This window comes from Erigeron canadensis, chromosome 5, assembly GCF_010389155.1.
Source record: "Erigeron canadensis isolate Cc75 chromosome 5, C_canadensis_v1, whole genome shotgun sequence".
Taxonomy (NCBI): Eukaryota; Viridiplantae; Streptophyta; class Magnoliopsida; order Asterales; family Asteraceae; genus Erigeron; species Erigeron canadensis.
This window is the reverse complement of record NC_057765.1, coordinates 10,092,137-10,107,037: the sequence shown is the minus strand read 5'-3', so window position 1 is coordinate 10,107,037 and position 14,901 is coordinate 10,092,137. Positions and strand designations below refer to the sequence as shown.

General features: G+C 35.7%; 1 protein-coding gene across 1 annotated transcript; it reads right to left on the bottom strand.

Moving 5' to 3' along the window:
- Positions 1-5,503: 5,503 nt before the first annotated feature.
- On the bottom strand, positions 5,504-9,017 carry LOC122601172 (F-box/kelch-repeat protein At3g61590-like). Its single transcript, XM_043773939.1, has 5 exons — positions 8,988-9,017; positions 8,324-8,401; positions 7,085-7,250; positions 6,963-6,985; positions 5,504-6,748 (listed from the first exon to the last, which is right to left on the bottom strand). Exons 1-5 carry the CDS (start codon positions 9,015-9,017, stop codon positions 5,504-5,506), a joined length of 1,542 nt encoding a protein of 513 aa, XP_043629874.1.
- Positions 9,018-14,901: the final 5,884 nt, after the last annotated feature.

Here is a 14,901-nt window from a genome sequence, read left to right as displayed (position 1 = left end):
AAACTGTACAAAAAAGGCTTCGTGACGCCGTGGCTCCGATGCGTAGGTCCAAACCAAGCAGAAATGATCATCAGAGAGATACACGAAGGAATTTGCGGAGCACACGCAGGAGCAAGATCTGTTGTAACGGAAGCCATGAGGCTAGGGTATTTTTGGCCGACAATGCATCAGGACTCCACAGCATTATTAAAGAATTGCGAGTCCTGTCAGATATGTGCCAACGTCCCAAGACAACCTAAGAATGATATGACCTCCGTCACATCGGCATGGCCCTTCATAAAATGGGGCATCAATATTGTCGGGCCTCTTCCCGAAGCCCAAAACAAGAAAAAATTTCTGGTTGTCGCCATCGATTACTTCACTAAGTGGGTAGAGGCAAAACCGCTGGCCACGACAAACGGAGACCAGATGAAGAAGTTTGTGTGGGAACACATCATATGCAGATTTGGAATACCTCACACAATTGTCTCAGATAATGGCCCACAATTTGCCAAAGGCGTTTTTCCAGAATTCTGCAAGCAATTGCAGATTCAACAATCCTTCACATCCGTTTACCATCCCCAAAGGAACGGACAGGTAGAGGTGACCAACAGGGAAATAATTAAAGGAATGGAGAAACGCTTAGGACGAAACCACAAAGGATGGATAGATGAACTACCATTAGTTTTATGGGCCAACAGGACGATGCCGAAACGAAGCAACGGAGAAACCCCTTTTAGTCTAGCATTCGGAACGGAGGCTGTCGTCCCAGCGGAATTCCAAGTCTCTACTCACAGGATGATAAACACCGAAGGGAACGAAGACGAACTAAGGATAGATCTGGACTTGCTGGAAGAAAACCGGGAAATCGCCGCCATCAGAGAAGCTGCATTCAAAAAGAAGATTGAAGGGTATTACAACAAAAGGGTAAACCCAACAACATTCAAAGTTGGTGACTACGTGCTGCGGTTGAATAGCACGAGCGAAAAAGAATACACCGGAAAAATGAGACCTACTTGGGAGGGTCCATACAGGGTGAGGAGAGCATTTGGAAAAGGAGCATACGAACTAGAAACACCCGAAGGCGCACCGGTTGACAGAACGTGGAATGACTCGAACTTGCGAAAATTCCACTGTTAGAATTCCTTCCCCTTTTAACATATATGTAGTACTAAATACAAAAGCCTATTCATAATTCTGCTCATACATACATTTGGCCAAATGCCTCATCCAAGCATCAACACCCTATGGGAAAGTGCAAACAAAATATATATATATAAAATGGCCATATATATATATATCATAAAAACCGCAAAAAGTCCCGTACGGCTGGGGCAAAAGCGTCAAGCTGATATTCGCCTTGGGGGGGTCGCTACCCTCGTAAAAAGGGAACAAGCTAACAAGGACGCCTGAATAAGCTAACCTTATACACGTAATCACGTAAGAGAAGCAAGTTTTAACTACTTCTAAAAATTAATCTTCAAGCCAATAATGGCTAAATTTGCTATAACATGATTTTTATAAGCACGCAGAATATAGTCATATAAAAACATACCATAAGCAAAATAAGCAACTAAATTGTCTGTTAATTATGCATATGGGTATCATAGTTTGACATCAAAACAGATTAAAAGGTACATATCAAAATAAGTCTTAAAAATATTTATTACAGTTAACCAAACCGGGGTTTCACGACCAGGAAACTATGCGCCCCAGTATTGTGCAGGTGGGTGAGATCATGAACATAGTTACTCTGGTAATTCGCCAACTTTGAGATGGCTTCGTCGAACGCCTGTTTAGCCTGGAGATATTCAGGAGATTGATCGGAATGCTGAACAAAATCTATCCCTTTCTTCTTCGAAGCATTCACCACGGCATCAACTAAAGCAACAGCCTCTGGCCCTAGAGCAAGAGTTTCACAAATATGGGGAATTACTTCTTTCAAAAACACTTTTACCTCTCGGCGAAGTTCAACATTGTCCAGATCCTTTTCCAAAAGCTCATCATGACGCCTCTTCAAACCCGCTCGTAACACCTTCATCTCCACATCCTGCTCAGACAAGTGCTTCTCCAAGTAGGCGACCCGGTCAAATAAACTAGTTATAACAAGCTGCGATTCCTTCGACATATCCTGAGAATACTCATATTCTCGACACATCCCATGGACCAGGAGATTTTTTCGTTCACTCATGTTATCAGACAAGAGTTCTTCCTCCATGAACTTTCAAGAAGAATCACCAGAAAAGGAGATGGGAGGAAACGCAGCAAGACCCTTCCCTTTGTTCGAAACGGCGTCATCATCAATATCGGTAACCTTTCTCTTTGACATGGCTCTAGAATTTGGTGAGAAAAACAAAAAATGGAGATTTTTGAAGAAAATGAAACGAGATGGGAGTATGTGAAAGACAAAGTGGAAATAGTGACCTATAGGGAAGGAGCAGTGAAAATACTAAAGGGCAGAAGTTCATTTAAAACAATAAATACTCCTGTGCAGAAGACTGTTTTGGCACAGAAGAGTAAACGTCCCAACCGTCGATCAAACAGCTAGGGATACGTGCAGTGACTTTTTGGTCCCCATTAACTGCAACATGTCCTTTCATTATGCAGTACATTTCGAATATAGTCCAAGGGAATGTCTATTTGGCAAAAACCATCCCCTTGGACTGGGGGGCTTGATGGCGTATCCATGCTACGCTACGAAGGGCCTGACAAACAAACAAATGCTAACCCGCAGCGCTACGAAAGAACCTGCGTGTGAAAAGCGTCCGACTGTAAATAATACTCGAATAAAGAAGAGATTGCCTAAATCTCTTCCTCCCTAAAATAAGGACGTTCGGTTCCAATTAATTTGGGAAGTTAAATCTATCCCTAAAAATCACGAAAAAAGGGGGCTTGACAAGTTTCTCTCCAAAATCCCCCTATAAAGACGACTCCAAAAGAGTGCACAAGGGATCATCTACTTTTTCATTCACGCATATACCGAAATAAAGAACACAACCCTAAATTGGCTAACAATCATGGCTAATTGGCGTAAAGAGACTTACTCTCTACCATAAGGGAATCGCCAACAAATAGTCCAAACCCTATAAGAACCCCTTCTTAATCCCGATGCGATTAGGTGTACAAACAGATTTATATTGGAAATTGAAAGTTAACACCATGAATTAACACAAATCATCCTGTTAGCTTTGTGACGTCTAACTTTAATCACCCTGCAACCTGTGTAAGGATTGTTCTATCCTCTTCAAGAAATAAATATTCAAATTATGGTTTGGTGAAAAGCCAAATATCGTGGTCTGGAAAGTGAATCGCTCTTCAATAGTGTTTACACCATGTTTTATTGTTCTTTCTTTCATGGGTTCGATTTCTGTAACAGATGCATGTTATATTTCAGATTATAAGTTAATGTTCACGGGACCTCGTAGGATCTAATACTAGGTGTTGCTAAGCTAAACACCCCCGAGGCAATTGCTGCTGCTGAATCAGCGAGGGCTGGTTCTCAGACAGTCATCTCTCTGGATGCTAGTAGTAGTGACTCCGACTCAGAAGATAGCGGTGAAGATGATGATGATGATAATTGTAATGGCTTAGACGACGATAGCAATGGTGAAATTAACACAGGTACCTGCTCCCCTTTGAAGTCAAAAAGTGAAACTCGCAATGAGAATCCGGAAAATGCAGTGCCTGATAAATGTCAAAAAAGAAAATGATCAAAAATCGTTGAGCTTTCATAATTTTTATCTATTTAGACGACAAGAAAGCACGACAATAACTTGTAAGCATATGTATGAAATATTTCCTTTGGATTTAAACAATTTTGTTTAATGTCTATTTATTTTAACTGCTTTCCAAAATTATCCTTTCATTATGGATTTAAAAGAAATCCTTAAATGGCAACCTATTTAACTACAAAATCTCCCCAAAATTAGCAGCAACACTTATTCTACAAAAGTATGACTACTTTTTTCTATATTTCTATATTATGACACCGAAGTGTAACCAACTATGACCAAAAGGTTATGTAATATAACTAACTACTTAACTAGCTATATAGTGTAACCACCTTTATTTTTTGGGTTATGTCATGTAAGTTACCTGCTATTGCAAGTTTCCATTCGGTTAAGCCAAAAATAAAGTTAAGAAAAATGACACCGGAATGTAACCAACTACTCAACTAGATATGTAGTGTAACCACCTTTGTAATTCCACAAACAAAAATAAAATTATAAAATTATTCATTTCTTTTGCTTCTTTTATCTTTTTCATTTCATCACATGGACTATGCAACACAACCCAAAATGAGAATCTAAACCCAAATATATTAACCCACCTGATTCATCATATCGTCAATCAATATATCATCTTCTATCTATCACTATATATCTATATCTATATAAATTTCTCCTTCGTCATCGTAGACAAATGGTTTCACCATGTCGATTCATTCTATAATATTAATCACCACAATATACCATGATCAGATATGTCAATGGGTTTTGCTTTATTGGATTTCACAATAAAACCCACAAATCTTCAAACTCAAATTGATAGAAAAGAGAGGTTGCTTGTTGTCGGACTCTTCAAAATCAAAACCGCCGTATCGAATCTTCAAAATCAAAACCGGTGGTAATGGTGGCTGAAGAGTGATTGTTGTGACCGGAAGTGAAAGTGAAAAAAGAAAGAGATAAAGAGAAGAGGCGTATATTCTATAATTGTTATATATAATGAAAGTGGTAATTGGCAACTTGTTTTCCATCCGGTTTCTTACATTACATAACCCAAAAAGCAAAGGTGGTTACACTACATAGCTAGACGAGTTGTTAGTTACATTACACATAACCTTTTGGTCATAGTTGGTTACATTCCGTTACCATTATCCCAATAAAAAAAGAATAAAAATGAAAGTGGTAACCGGCAACTTGTTTTCTATCCGGTTGCTTACATTACATAACCCAAAAAGTAAAGGTGGTTACATTACATAGCTAGTCTAGTAGTTTGTTACATTACATAACCTTTTGGTTATAGTTGGTTACATTCTGATGTCATTATCCCTAAAATATAAAACCAAATTCATTCTTTCATATTAACACAAATGCGTCCATCAACTTAAAACATTTCTGAAGCGCAATGCAATTATTTGTTAGGTAATGAATCACTTTGTAAAATTTTCAATTGATTAAGTTTGGGTGAATAATAATATGTAGGTTGTTATGATATTGTAATTGTACTCTCGCATCTAGCATCTTGTTAGATGTATTATTAATATAATTTTTCTGCCGTTCTAAATAAAAATATGTAGGTTGTTATTTAAATTTGAGAAAGCATTTTTGTAATTTTTTCGTTTGAATTCATATGGTTTGTAATTTTTTGTTTGTATTCATATGGATAAATGGATGTAAAAGTATATTTCTAATTGTGTATATAACCTTGGCAAAACACCATATTTACTTTGCAATAAAAAACCATTTCCACCTGGCAACAAGAACCATTTCAACTTAAGTAACAAAAACCATTACTTGGTTACTTATTTAATGAACTGGAGCAATGCTGGCTCGAAGCAAAATCCTGAAAGGTTTTCACGCGGAAACTTCTTATTCTTATGCATCCGACACTTGCGAGACCAAAACCACTCCCTAGTAACCATATCAAATACAACCAAAGCTGTTCCTCTGTAACTCTGTATGTATATCATATCCCCGCTTCCGGTGCTAGCAAAAACGTCGCCTAATTTCCCTAAACCCACAACATATTCACGGGGCATTCGGGTAACTTCTGTCCACACCCTCCCATCGAGAACCCATACGCCAACACCCTCTATTTTCCAAGGACTATCTGGTGTCTCTATGCTACCAACAAGCACAAGCTTTTTCTTTACATTCATCAACCTCACATGCGAAAGCGCACAAGGTAGTGATATTAGGGATTCATCATCCAAAACACCAATCCAGGGTTCAGTGTTATCAAGATTGTAAGTGATAACCCTGTGCGGAACAATTTCATCCCAACGTCTCAAGCATAAGACCAAAATGTACAAAATGTTATCACAAATTACACTTATTTTCCCTGGTTTCCACCCTTTTGTTTTTCCCCTCACAGGGGGTAACCATATCTTATCATTTGAATTGTAAACATGGATTGAGAGATCCCACAAGGAAAGGTCATTCCAAGCTTTTGTTGACCGAACGATGGATATCGTGTATTTTAACTTTAACTGGTCAACAGAGAATGCCAACGTGCTATATTTTGGGAGACCCGGGTATGTTGGGATTTTAATAACCTTATAATCGAGTGTTATGGGATTACAAATGTATATCTCCTTGTTGGCTACATGATCCATAAAGCATACAAGGCCACGTGATGGAGCAACGTCCCATGTGGGATGTACCATGAATGGGAGCTTGTGGTTGTACCATTTTCGCATACTCGAGTCATAAAGATATCCCACAGGCTTAACCGAGCTAGTGAACATGAAGTACCAGGTTTTTTCTGACCAGAGAGCGGCATCATTTAGGATGAATTCCTTTGAGTTGATAATATGGTTCCAGTTTTTACATACACAAGAAGCTTTAATTATTGCTGATAAAGGGAGGCAGGATAGGATTTTCTCATGCATTTCATCTGGGAGGATATCGATTGTGATCAGGTTCTCTTCTTGATTTGAAGTTCCTATTAGTTCCAAGTTTCGAAGGGAAACACAGGTTCCATTTACTTCACTATTAAGCTCATCATCAGACCATAAATCTCCTTCCTTTGTCAAATTAAAAGAGTCCTGAAAAGTTCATATTGAAAAGAAGGTTGTTAGTTGGACAGCTTTAAACATATAATTCACTCACACAGCATCAGAAATTGCCATCCTACAACTCTACCATCTCTACCACTTTTCTTACAACTATGAGTCGTTAATAGTGCCAACCAATGCTTAGCATCATTTTTTTATGGTTCGAAAGACCGTCTTATAAACCATCCAGTTCATTTTATAGTACTCCATGTTCAATACTCGACATCACTACAAACAAAAATACTTTTTCTAGAACTACAACTTTTATAATCACGATTAAGTTATGCTTTTTCTAGTACTACAACTTTTCAAACAGTAACAATGTACAACAGTAGTCCCAAATCCCAATCCCTGCGTAAGCGGGATATGACGGAGGTAAGATATAGAGAGTCATGTCTCTACGTAAAGGTAGAGACTGCTTCCATAAGGACTTCTGACCAAACGGGAAAAGAACAGGAGAGGCTAAGAGGTAAGTGACCAAACGGGATATCACCTGTTAACATTAATAGAGTAGAAATAGCACTAATAGCAAATCACTCCTTATATATAATATATCCAACCAAAAATATCATCATACTCTAAAAATAATCCTCATACTCTAATTTTGAGGGCTTTGAAGATTAATCAATTTAACATCGTTCATAACCATCTTTCATTTTGACCCCTTTAAAGTTAAGAGACAAATGCATCCAACAACTCCATCTCAAAACTTCTATTGTAATGCATCAAACATTCAAATTTTCCGATAGCATGTATGTGACCTGACTGACCTCTAATAACTTGTAAACCACTAATGTGTCACCGTTTTTGGTTGCTGATGATGTGGCAACTGAGCGGCCACGTCAGCATAAATAATTGTTGTTGGACCAAAAGGTAACCGGATACGTATAATAGATAAAATTAAATGGTTTTTACATACAATAGAGGTTTTGAGAGTTCCATACATATAATTGGAAAAAACATGACAAGCGTAATTCATTGACATGCATATGTCCCCTGAAGTTACAACTTAAAACCATGGTTTACTTCTAAGTCAAACACACATATAAAAAGACAAGTTTAATTCTCGCCTCAAGTTCTCATACGGGGTGTATCATGTTTGGGGTCTGCGGAGCTGGCTAAACAGCGTTTTCATATGTTTTTTTTCAAAATGCGTTCCCTCTAAGAGAACGATAATTACTTTTGAGAATTGTTTTGCCAAACGCTTTTTCTAATTGTTTTTCGTTTGGCAAAACACCATAACCAAACAACCTATTTCAAAATGCTAACACCTAACACCCTCTTAAGATTCAATAAATTAGTGCCAATTGCTTCCAAAGCTTTACAATATATAAAAAGAAGTTAATTATCACCTAAACTTTCCACAATTGGATTTCAAATAACAATATCTACCTCAAGAGGCAAAAGCCTCTACGAATTGGGCTAATCCCATATTGAAAAATAAAGACCCCAACTGCCGCTTATAAAATAATAAAAACATACAGATACAAATATATTATTGAAATCTTTCTAAAAGTACATGTATTAATTGAAGTAAAATGCAACAGGAGGATTCAGTGTTCATACCATGGTGTTTGAGACAGTGAAAGCAGGGGGTGAACGTTGAATCGGTACCCAAACTTGCTTAAAACAATGTGGGTTTCTCTGTTTACATCATAACACACAAACTTTAATCAAACAAACAAACACACACAAATTGTTTCTTGGGTACTTTTCTTAGTGGTACGTGTACCTCTTTTTTTTTATTTTTTAAAGGATTAAAAAAAGTTGTGATGGGTGCAGTCAGCAGTGCGTTTCAAAAAACAAAAATCATGGTTTAATGAGAGGGCTATTTTCAGTTGTTTTGACGAGTTGCGGCCTTGAAAATTGAGACATTAGTAGTTAGACTAAAGGGAGTGGGGCGAACCCACCTCTTAGTCGCCTATCTCATCGCTTAAAACACCACCCCCATCTAGCAACTTGGCAAAAAAATTTTCTTTGGCGACTTCTGCCTATCGCCTAAAACATATCTTGACTATCCCTATAAACCCTCTCTCTCTCTCTTACTTTATCACCCCCAACCAATTAGCTAAATACACTTGTCAAAAGTCGCCTAACACTATAAGATCACCCCACTCCATCTAAAAATACTTTGGTTTTCAAAAAACTTAATAAATTTCAATCGGTATTTAAGAGCGGCGTAATTATGTATAGAAAGAATAAAAAGATCAGAAAGAAAAGTTTGATGTACCTTATGCTGTGGCCGTCGAAAATGATACATGTTTGGATGTGAAGGCAACAACTTCAATTTGTATATACTCAAGATGATAGAACTTGATTATCAAAATCTAAAGCACTTAAAACATTTGTATACAAAAAACGCTTGTTACTTAATGATGGTTTAGAATACAAAGTTTATTTATCGCCTAATTAATTTATTATACAAAATACTTGAATTTTTTTTCCCGGTAAGCTGCATATATCTTGGGATTTCCTAACAAAGTTAAGTCTTAAAGGGGAGAACTTTGAGTAATTTTCATGAAGTCTTAAATTTAAGATGAGAATTATCTCAAACACACATTGTTAAAGTCAATCAAACATAAGTACATATTAAACATGTAATCTGTGTTAAACTTAAGATGAGAATTACTGGCCTCAAACCGTGACGAAAACAGAAAATCAGTCCTACAGATTTTAAGTTATTACTTTGTCGCGTTACAACTCTGCATATCGTATTTGTGTAGGTTATATGTTGCTAGATTTACCTTGTATCTTTATAGGGCCACAATATTATCATACGTATTCGTGTAGGATAGTAATACATAATAATTTCCTAATTTAAAAATATTTATATATTAAAATAAATAATATTAGTATATTTAGATATAAATATACTAGCACAAAACCGCCATAATGCGACAGCGGTCATGGCGGCAACGGTGTTATGGTGGGGTGACTGTTAGTGGTAGAGGCGACGTCGAGTGATGTTGATAATTGATTTGAAGGGTTAATGGAGATATTTTAAAAGATAAATTACTGATAATGTAATTTAATCATTACAGCTATTTTAAACAATTTTCCATGTAACTTTAAATAGAGGTCTGTTTTTATTTTTAATATAGTATACATTATATTTAACATTTAATTTCATAATAATGATATACATAAAAGATAAATGATAATCTTTTTAATAAACAAACTAATAATCATACTAAAAACCTTAAAACATGACAAGTGTAATTCACGCATTTTCTTTTCTAATCTCATCATTTGATTCTATAAGTGTCATGACTTCACTAGTACTCTACTGCCCACCACAAACATCCACTTCGTGAATGGTGGCAATGTGGCATATGGTGATACGTCTCCACATTATTTATTACTCGTATTTATTATTATTATTATTATTAGGAAGGTATTATATTGATATATTTATTATTATTATTATTTAGTTAGCTTGTTAACCAAGCTATAGAATTAGTATAAATAAAATATTAGGGCTGTAATTTTGAGGTGTGCAATATTAATCAAAAGTTTATTGTTTTTGTTTAGTTTAATTTGGGAGTTTACTGGTTCTCGAATAGCAACCTATCTTTGTTATTGTTCTTATCATTTGATACAAGGCATTGTTTCGTATCAATTGGTATCAGAGCATCGATCTTGCAACCTGTGATATCCACACAAAAAAACACTTTTCAAACCATTGTTCATGGGGGTACTGTTCATCGTCGGAAACACTGTTGCATTTACTAATCATCGTCACTGCTCACAGCACGGAATTAGAAAGATTTATTTATTTTTAATTGCTTGAATCAATGGCGTATCTTCGGTCCAAGATAATGGAAGAACATCGAGCTAGTATGCACACTTTTCACAAGATCCAAAAGGAGGTGTTGAGATCTGAACAAAGAATGGCAATAGTTCAACAAAGTATACTGATGAATATATGGGACATCCGAGACCAACTTGCTATTGCTGAAAGGTGTGAACGGGAAACGTTACAGTCAGAAAATAAAAGGGACTGAAAATATTCTCACGAAAACTCAGTTATATTTTGTACCTACCAGACCTATCACAGTGGAAGAAAATAGCGAAGATGGTGGTAGTACAACTGAGTTTATGGTTGCTCCACATAATGAAGAAGTGGCTCTTATAGGACAAATCATGGTGGTGTCAGAAGATATAGAGAATAAGTTTATTGAGAACAGTAAGGCTGCCATACTAAAAGATTTCCCTAGTCAACCTGCTATTGGAAATAATTTTACTCAGAAAGGAAACATCTTTATCAGAAGTAAACTTCAAGTTGTAGGGCAGAACCATGATATGTTCAAACCTGATATGAAGTTGAAGTTGAAGTGGCAGCTTAATATATCTATGGAGTAGTCTTCAAAACACTCGCCAAGTTGTGTTGAACAGGAGTTTAGGATATGGTTGGAAGACAAACCCAATGATCGGGTCTATTTTACAATTTTACTATGATCAGCAAGCTATGGATTTACAAGTCAAGATTTGGGATCCTGGAATTACTAGAGAGAACTTTTTATGGCAATACCTTGAGGATAAGGTGTTGTTTGGGGGCGGTGTTAATGATACATCTCCACATTATTTATTATTTATTAGTATTATTATTATTAGGAAAGTATTTTATTGATATATTTATTATTATCATTATTTAGTTAGCTTGTTAACCAAGCTATAGAATTAGTATAAATAGAATATTATGGCTGAATTTTGAGGTGTGGAATATTAATTAGAAGTTTATTGTTCTTGTTTAGTTTAATTTAAGAGTTTACTGGTTCTCGAATATCATTATATGAACAAATAATAAACTGCCACTCAATCTAAAAAGACATAAGTATTAAACTGCCATTCCGTATTAAGCGGAAAGAATAAACTGCAACTGCTAATATCATGGTAAGAGATAAACTTCCAAATAAACTGCATGTTAATAGAAGATAATATAAACTACGCATTCACAACTGCCGTAAATCAAAACAAAAGCATGATAACTACACTTTTACAAAACTATGCATGTATCCCAGTTTAAGAAAATCTGATGAACTCACCTGATGATGCTTGCCTAGCTTTCCTGTCTTCTCTATAAAACTCCTACAAATTATAACATAACTCCTTACTAACTTTTATCAACTACAACTACCAACCATAACTGATTGATTGAGCATCTCAAACGAGTTAACCATTTACTACCCCTAAAAACTCACGTTTAAAAAACCAAAAATCTATTTGCATTAGACTGAACTCTCATGAACATCATATATAAAAATTAACATACACCGTTTCTGAGTTAATTAAAATTTGTGACTAGTGAATTAAACTGACTCAACTCTTAAATGCACAAATAAATCCACTTCTACTTTACATAAAATATAAATATAATAACTTGCAAAAACGCTCGACGCAAACATATATGTCGGCTCTAATTAACAGTATCTTAATTTAACCATTTTATTAAAACAAGCTAGCTCATAATTAAAATCTAATCTAAAAGAAGTACACGTGTTGCTACATACAAACTTCAAACTTCTCTTTTATATTTTATAAAACAAAAACTAGTATGAAGTTCCATCTCTTTTACCACTACTACTACCATGCGTAAGTTTACGGATCATGAAGCCATTGCTAAACTACAAGACTCAAAATTTGCTGCAGATAAATCTTCCTTAATTTAAAGACTTAAACATTCTGTATCCATCAAACTTACATATATATATATACACACACAATAGAATATTATGATCAAAATAAGCATCTGTGTCTAGTTATAAACAAAATCGCGATTCATTGATAAGAACATATATATCAGTCGACCTGACTAATACTCCACATGATTATAAAAAGATAGTTCAACCGTATATATAAAGCGACTAACAGTATATGTTTTTCATATTAACGTGACTAATTAAACCCGACTCAAAAACAAAAGTCGATCATTATGGAACAACTAAGCTAGCTGATTGTTAACTCATCGTTTGAAAGCTCAACCAATCTACTACTCTACGGTCCCTAATACATAAGAATATACAGCTTCGAGATAGAACGTATATTACCTTACGCAAAGATGAGCCGAATGATCCTGACGAAACTCACGTACAATGATCCTACCACCTCGACCTCTCCTGGAATATCTTACGCCTTCTATTCTCTATATACTTAGGGTTTTGTGTTTGCTGTTGTACGTAATATATCTATCGAATGAGGTATATATATACACCTCGTGAGCGCGCTAAGTTATGGGATTACGTATAGGAACCGACCTATATATGATCCCTAATTGTAATCTACCTTTCAGACTTGTTTACTAACATATACTACCTCCTGCTATTTGGCAAAACTAACCCTCCAACTTATCATCAATATAACTAACAAAAAGACTTTTATTTCAAGTTTTTATATAAATAAATTAATTAAAATTTAATACCTTAATTATGGATGTCACAATATGGCATGCATCGAACCTAGAGCATGAAAAGAAGAACCGGTATATTGCATTCATTTCCCTTTAATTTTTTTTTTATTTTTTATTTATTAAAAAGTAATCCATAAAAAATGAGAAAAAAAAATGGAAACTTCTATCAATACTGAAAAGAAAGAAAGAAAAAAAGTAAATAGAGATAAAAGGATGAGGGCTTTGTGGAAGGAAGATACCCGTACCATACTTTTGATTTATTTAACACTAGTATATTTTATTGGCTTGTATAATATACTTCAAAAGTTATACTGTGCGGTAAATATATTAATATATGTGGTATGAATATCACTTTTTTTGGGGAGACTGTGGAGTGAAACTCATTTTGATATCGAAACATTAAATTACAAAAACAATTGAAGGTCCTCTTCGTTTTTTAAAGGGATTTGTGTGAATCGTTGCTTTATTAGCTTGACCTTTTATGTTCTCTACTTGTAGACTGTGTCTTGAACAAATTTATAATTTTAGAATTATTATTCATAGGTTAGACAATAAAGGCCCTAACATCCTTGATATTTCTTTGATTAGATTACTGACATCTACTGATATACTCTCTTGTGTAAATCTATATATAGGATATGTTGTATTCTACTTTTACATAGTAGTCAATATACAATATCATTACATAATTTATACTCTGTTAAACTGTTACGACACTACTCCTTTTTATTAACTTATGAACGGGTTAATGCCCTTAGAGGCAAGGGTGTAGTCGGCAAGTTTTATCGGCAAAATGGATCGTCTAGCTTCGGCTCTTTGACAAGTCTATATCACATAAGTTTTATCGGCAAAATGGATCGTCTAGCTTCGGCTCTTTGACAAGTCTATATCACATGCATCGGCTAGTTTTGGCAAGTTTAATCAGCTATATATATCGGCCACTTTTGGGTGATCCTTGTGAACATAGGGAGCGTGCCTTGTGACCATTTTTTTGTTCTTGTGCCAAAACTCTTTGATTACACTGGAAACCTAAAATTTTTTTGGGCGGTTTTCGATTTTGAGGCTATTTTTATGTTTTTCTTGGCTTCTATTGCCGGAATCCATGCCGGAAAAACTTGTCGATGCTCCTAACGTATAGCACCCTTATTGGGGTTTCCGGTGGTTGCCAGCCAGAAACGTTTACTTTTTTACGGCCAAATTCTTGTTTGGCTTTGGCAAGGGTGTAGTCGTTGACACATTATTGGTTCTTTGGATACTTTAATCGGTTTTCCGGCAACCCCTTTTTTGGGGTTTCTGGTTTAATCGATTTTTCGGTGATCTCTTTTATGGGGTTTTTGGTTAGATCGTCGCTGCATGTAATCCGGTGACCCCTTTTTGGGGTTTCTAATGGTGTTGCTTCGGTTTTCCGATCACTCCTATTTGGGGTTTCCTGTTGTTTCGGTTTTTCGACGAGCCCTTTTAAATGTTAGATTGTCGGTGTTATGTTAAATGTGCGATGATGATACTAAATGTTCATAAAAATGAGACTCGGATGATCCAGGACGTATCTTGGCGTGACAAACCTTCGGGTTGGCAGCCATGGCGTCTCCGATTTTCGAAATTCCCAACCCCCAAATTCTGTGCCCAAGTATCATTTTTTTTATTAAAAACTGTCATTTCTTTTTTATTTTTTCCAGCAACCTTTAACTCCGGCAACCTTTAACTTTTTCTAGCATTGGCATTTTGGCAAAAATTGACA

What these genes read in the sequence shown, in the direction of transcription:
- LOC122601172 (XM_043773939.1), bottom strand. Translation starts at nt 9,017, where the DNA reads ATGTATCATTTTCGACGGCCACAGCATAAG. An exon ending in TTCGACGGCCACAGCATAAG is followed by an intron (nt 8,402 to 8,987) that starts GTACATCAAACT and finishes TGATGTAAACAG; the next exon opens with AGAAACCCACATTGTTTTAA. An exon ending in TGGGATTTGGGACTACTGTT is followed by an intron (nt 6,986 to 7,084) that starts GTACATTGTTAC and finishes TTTTGTTTGTAG; the next exon opens with TGATGTCGAGTATTGAACAT.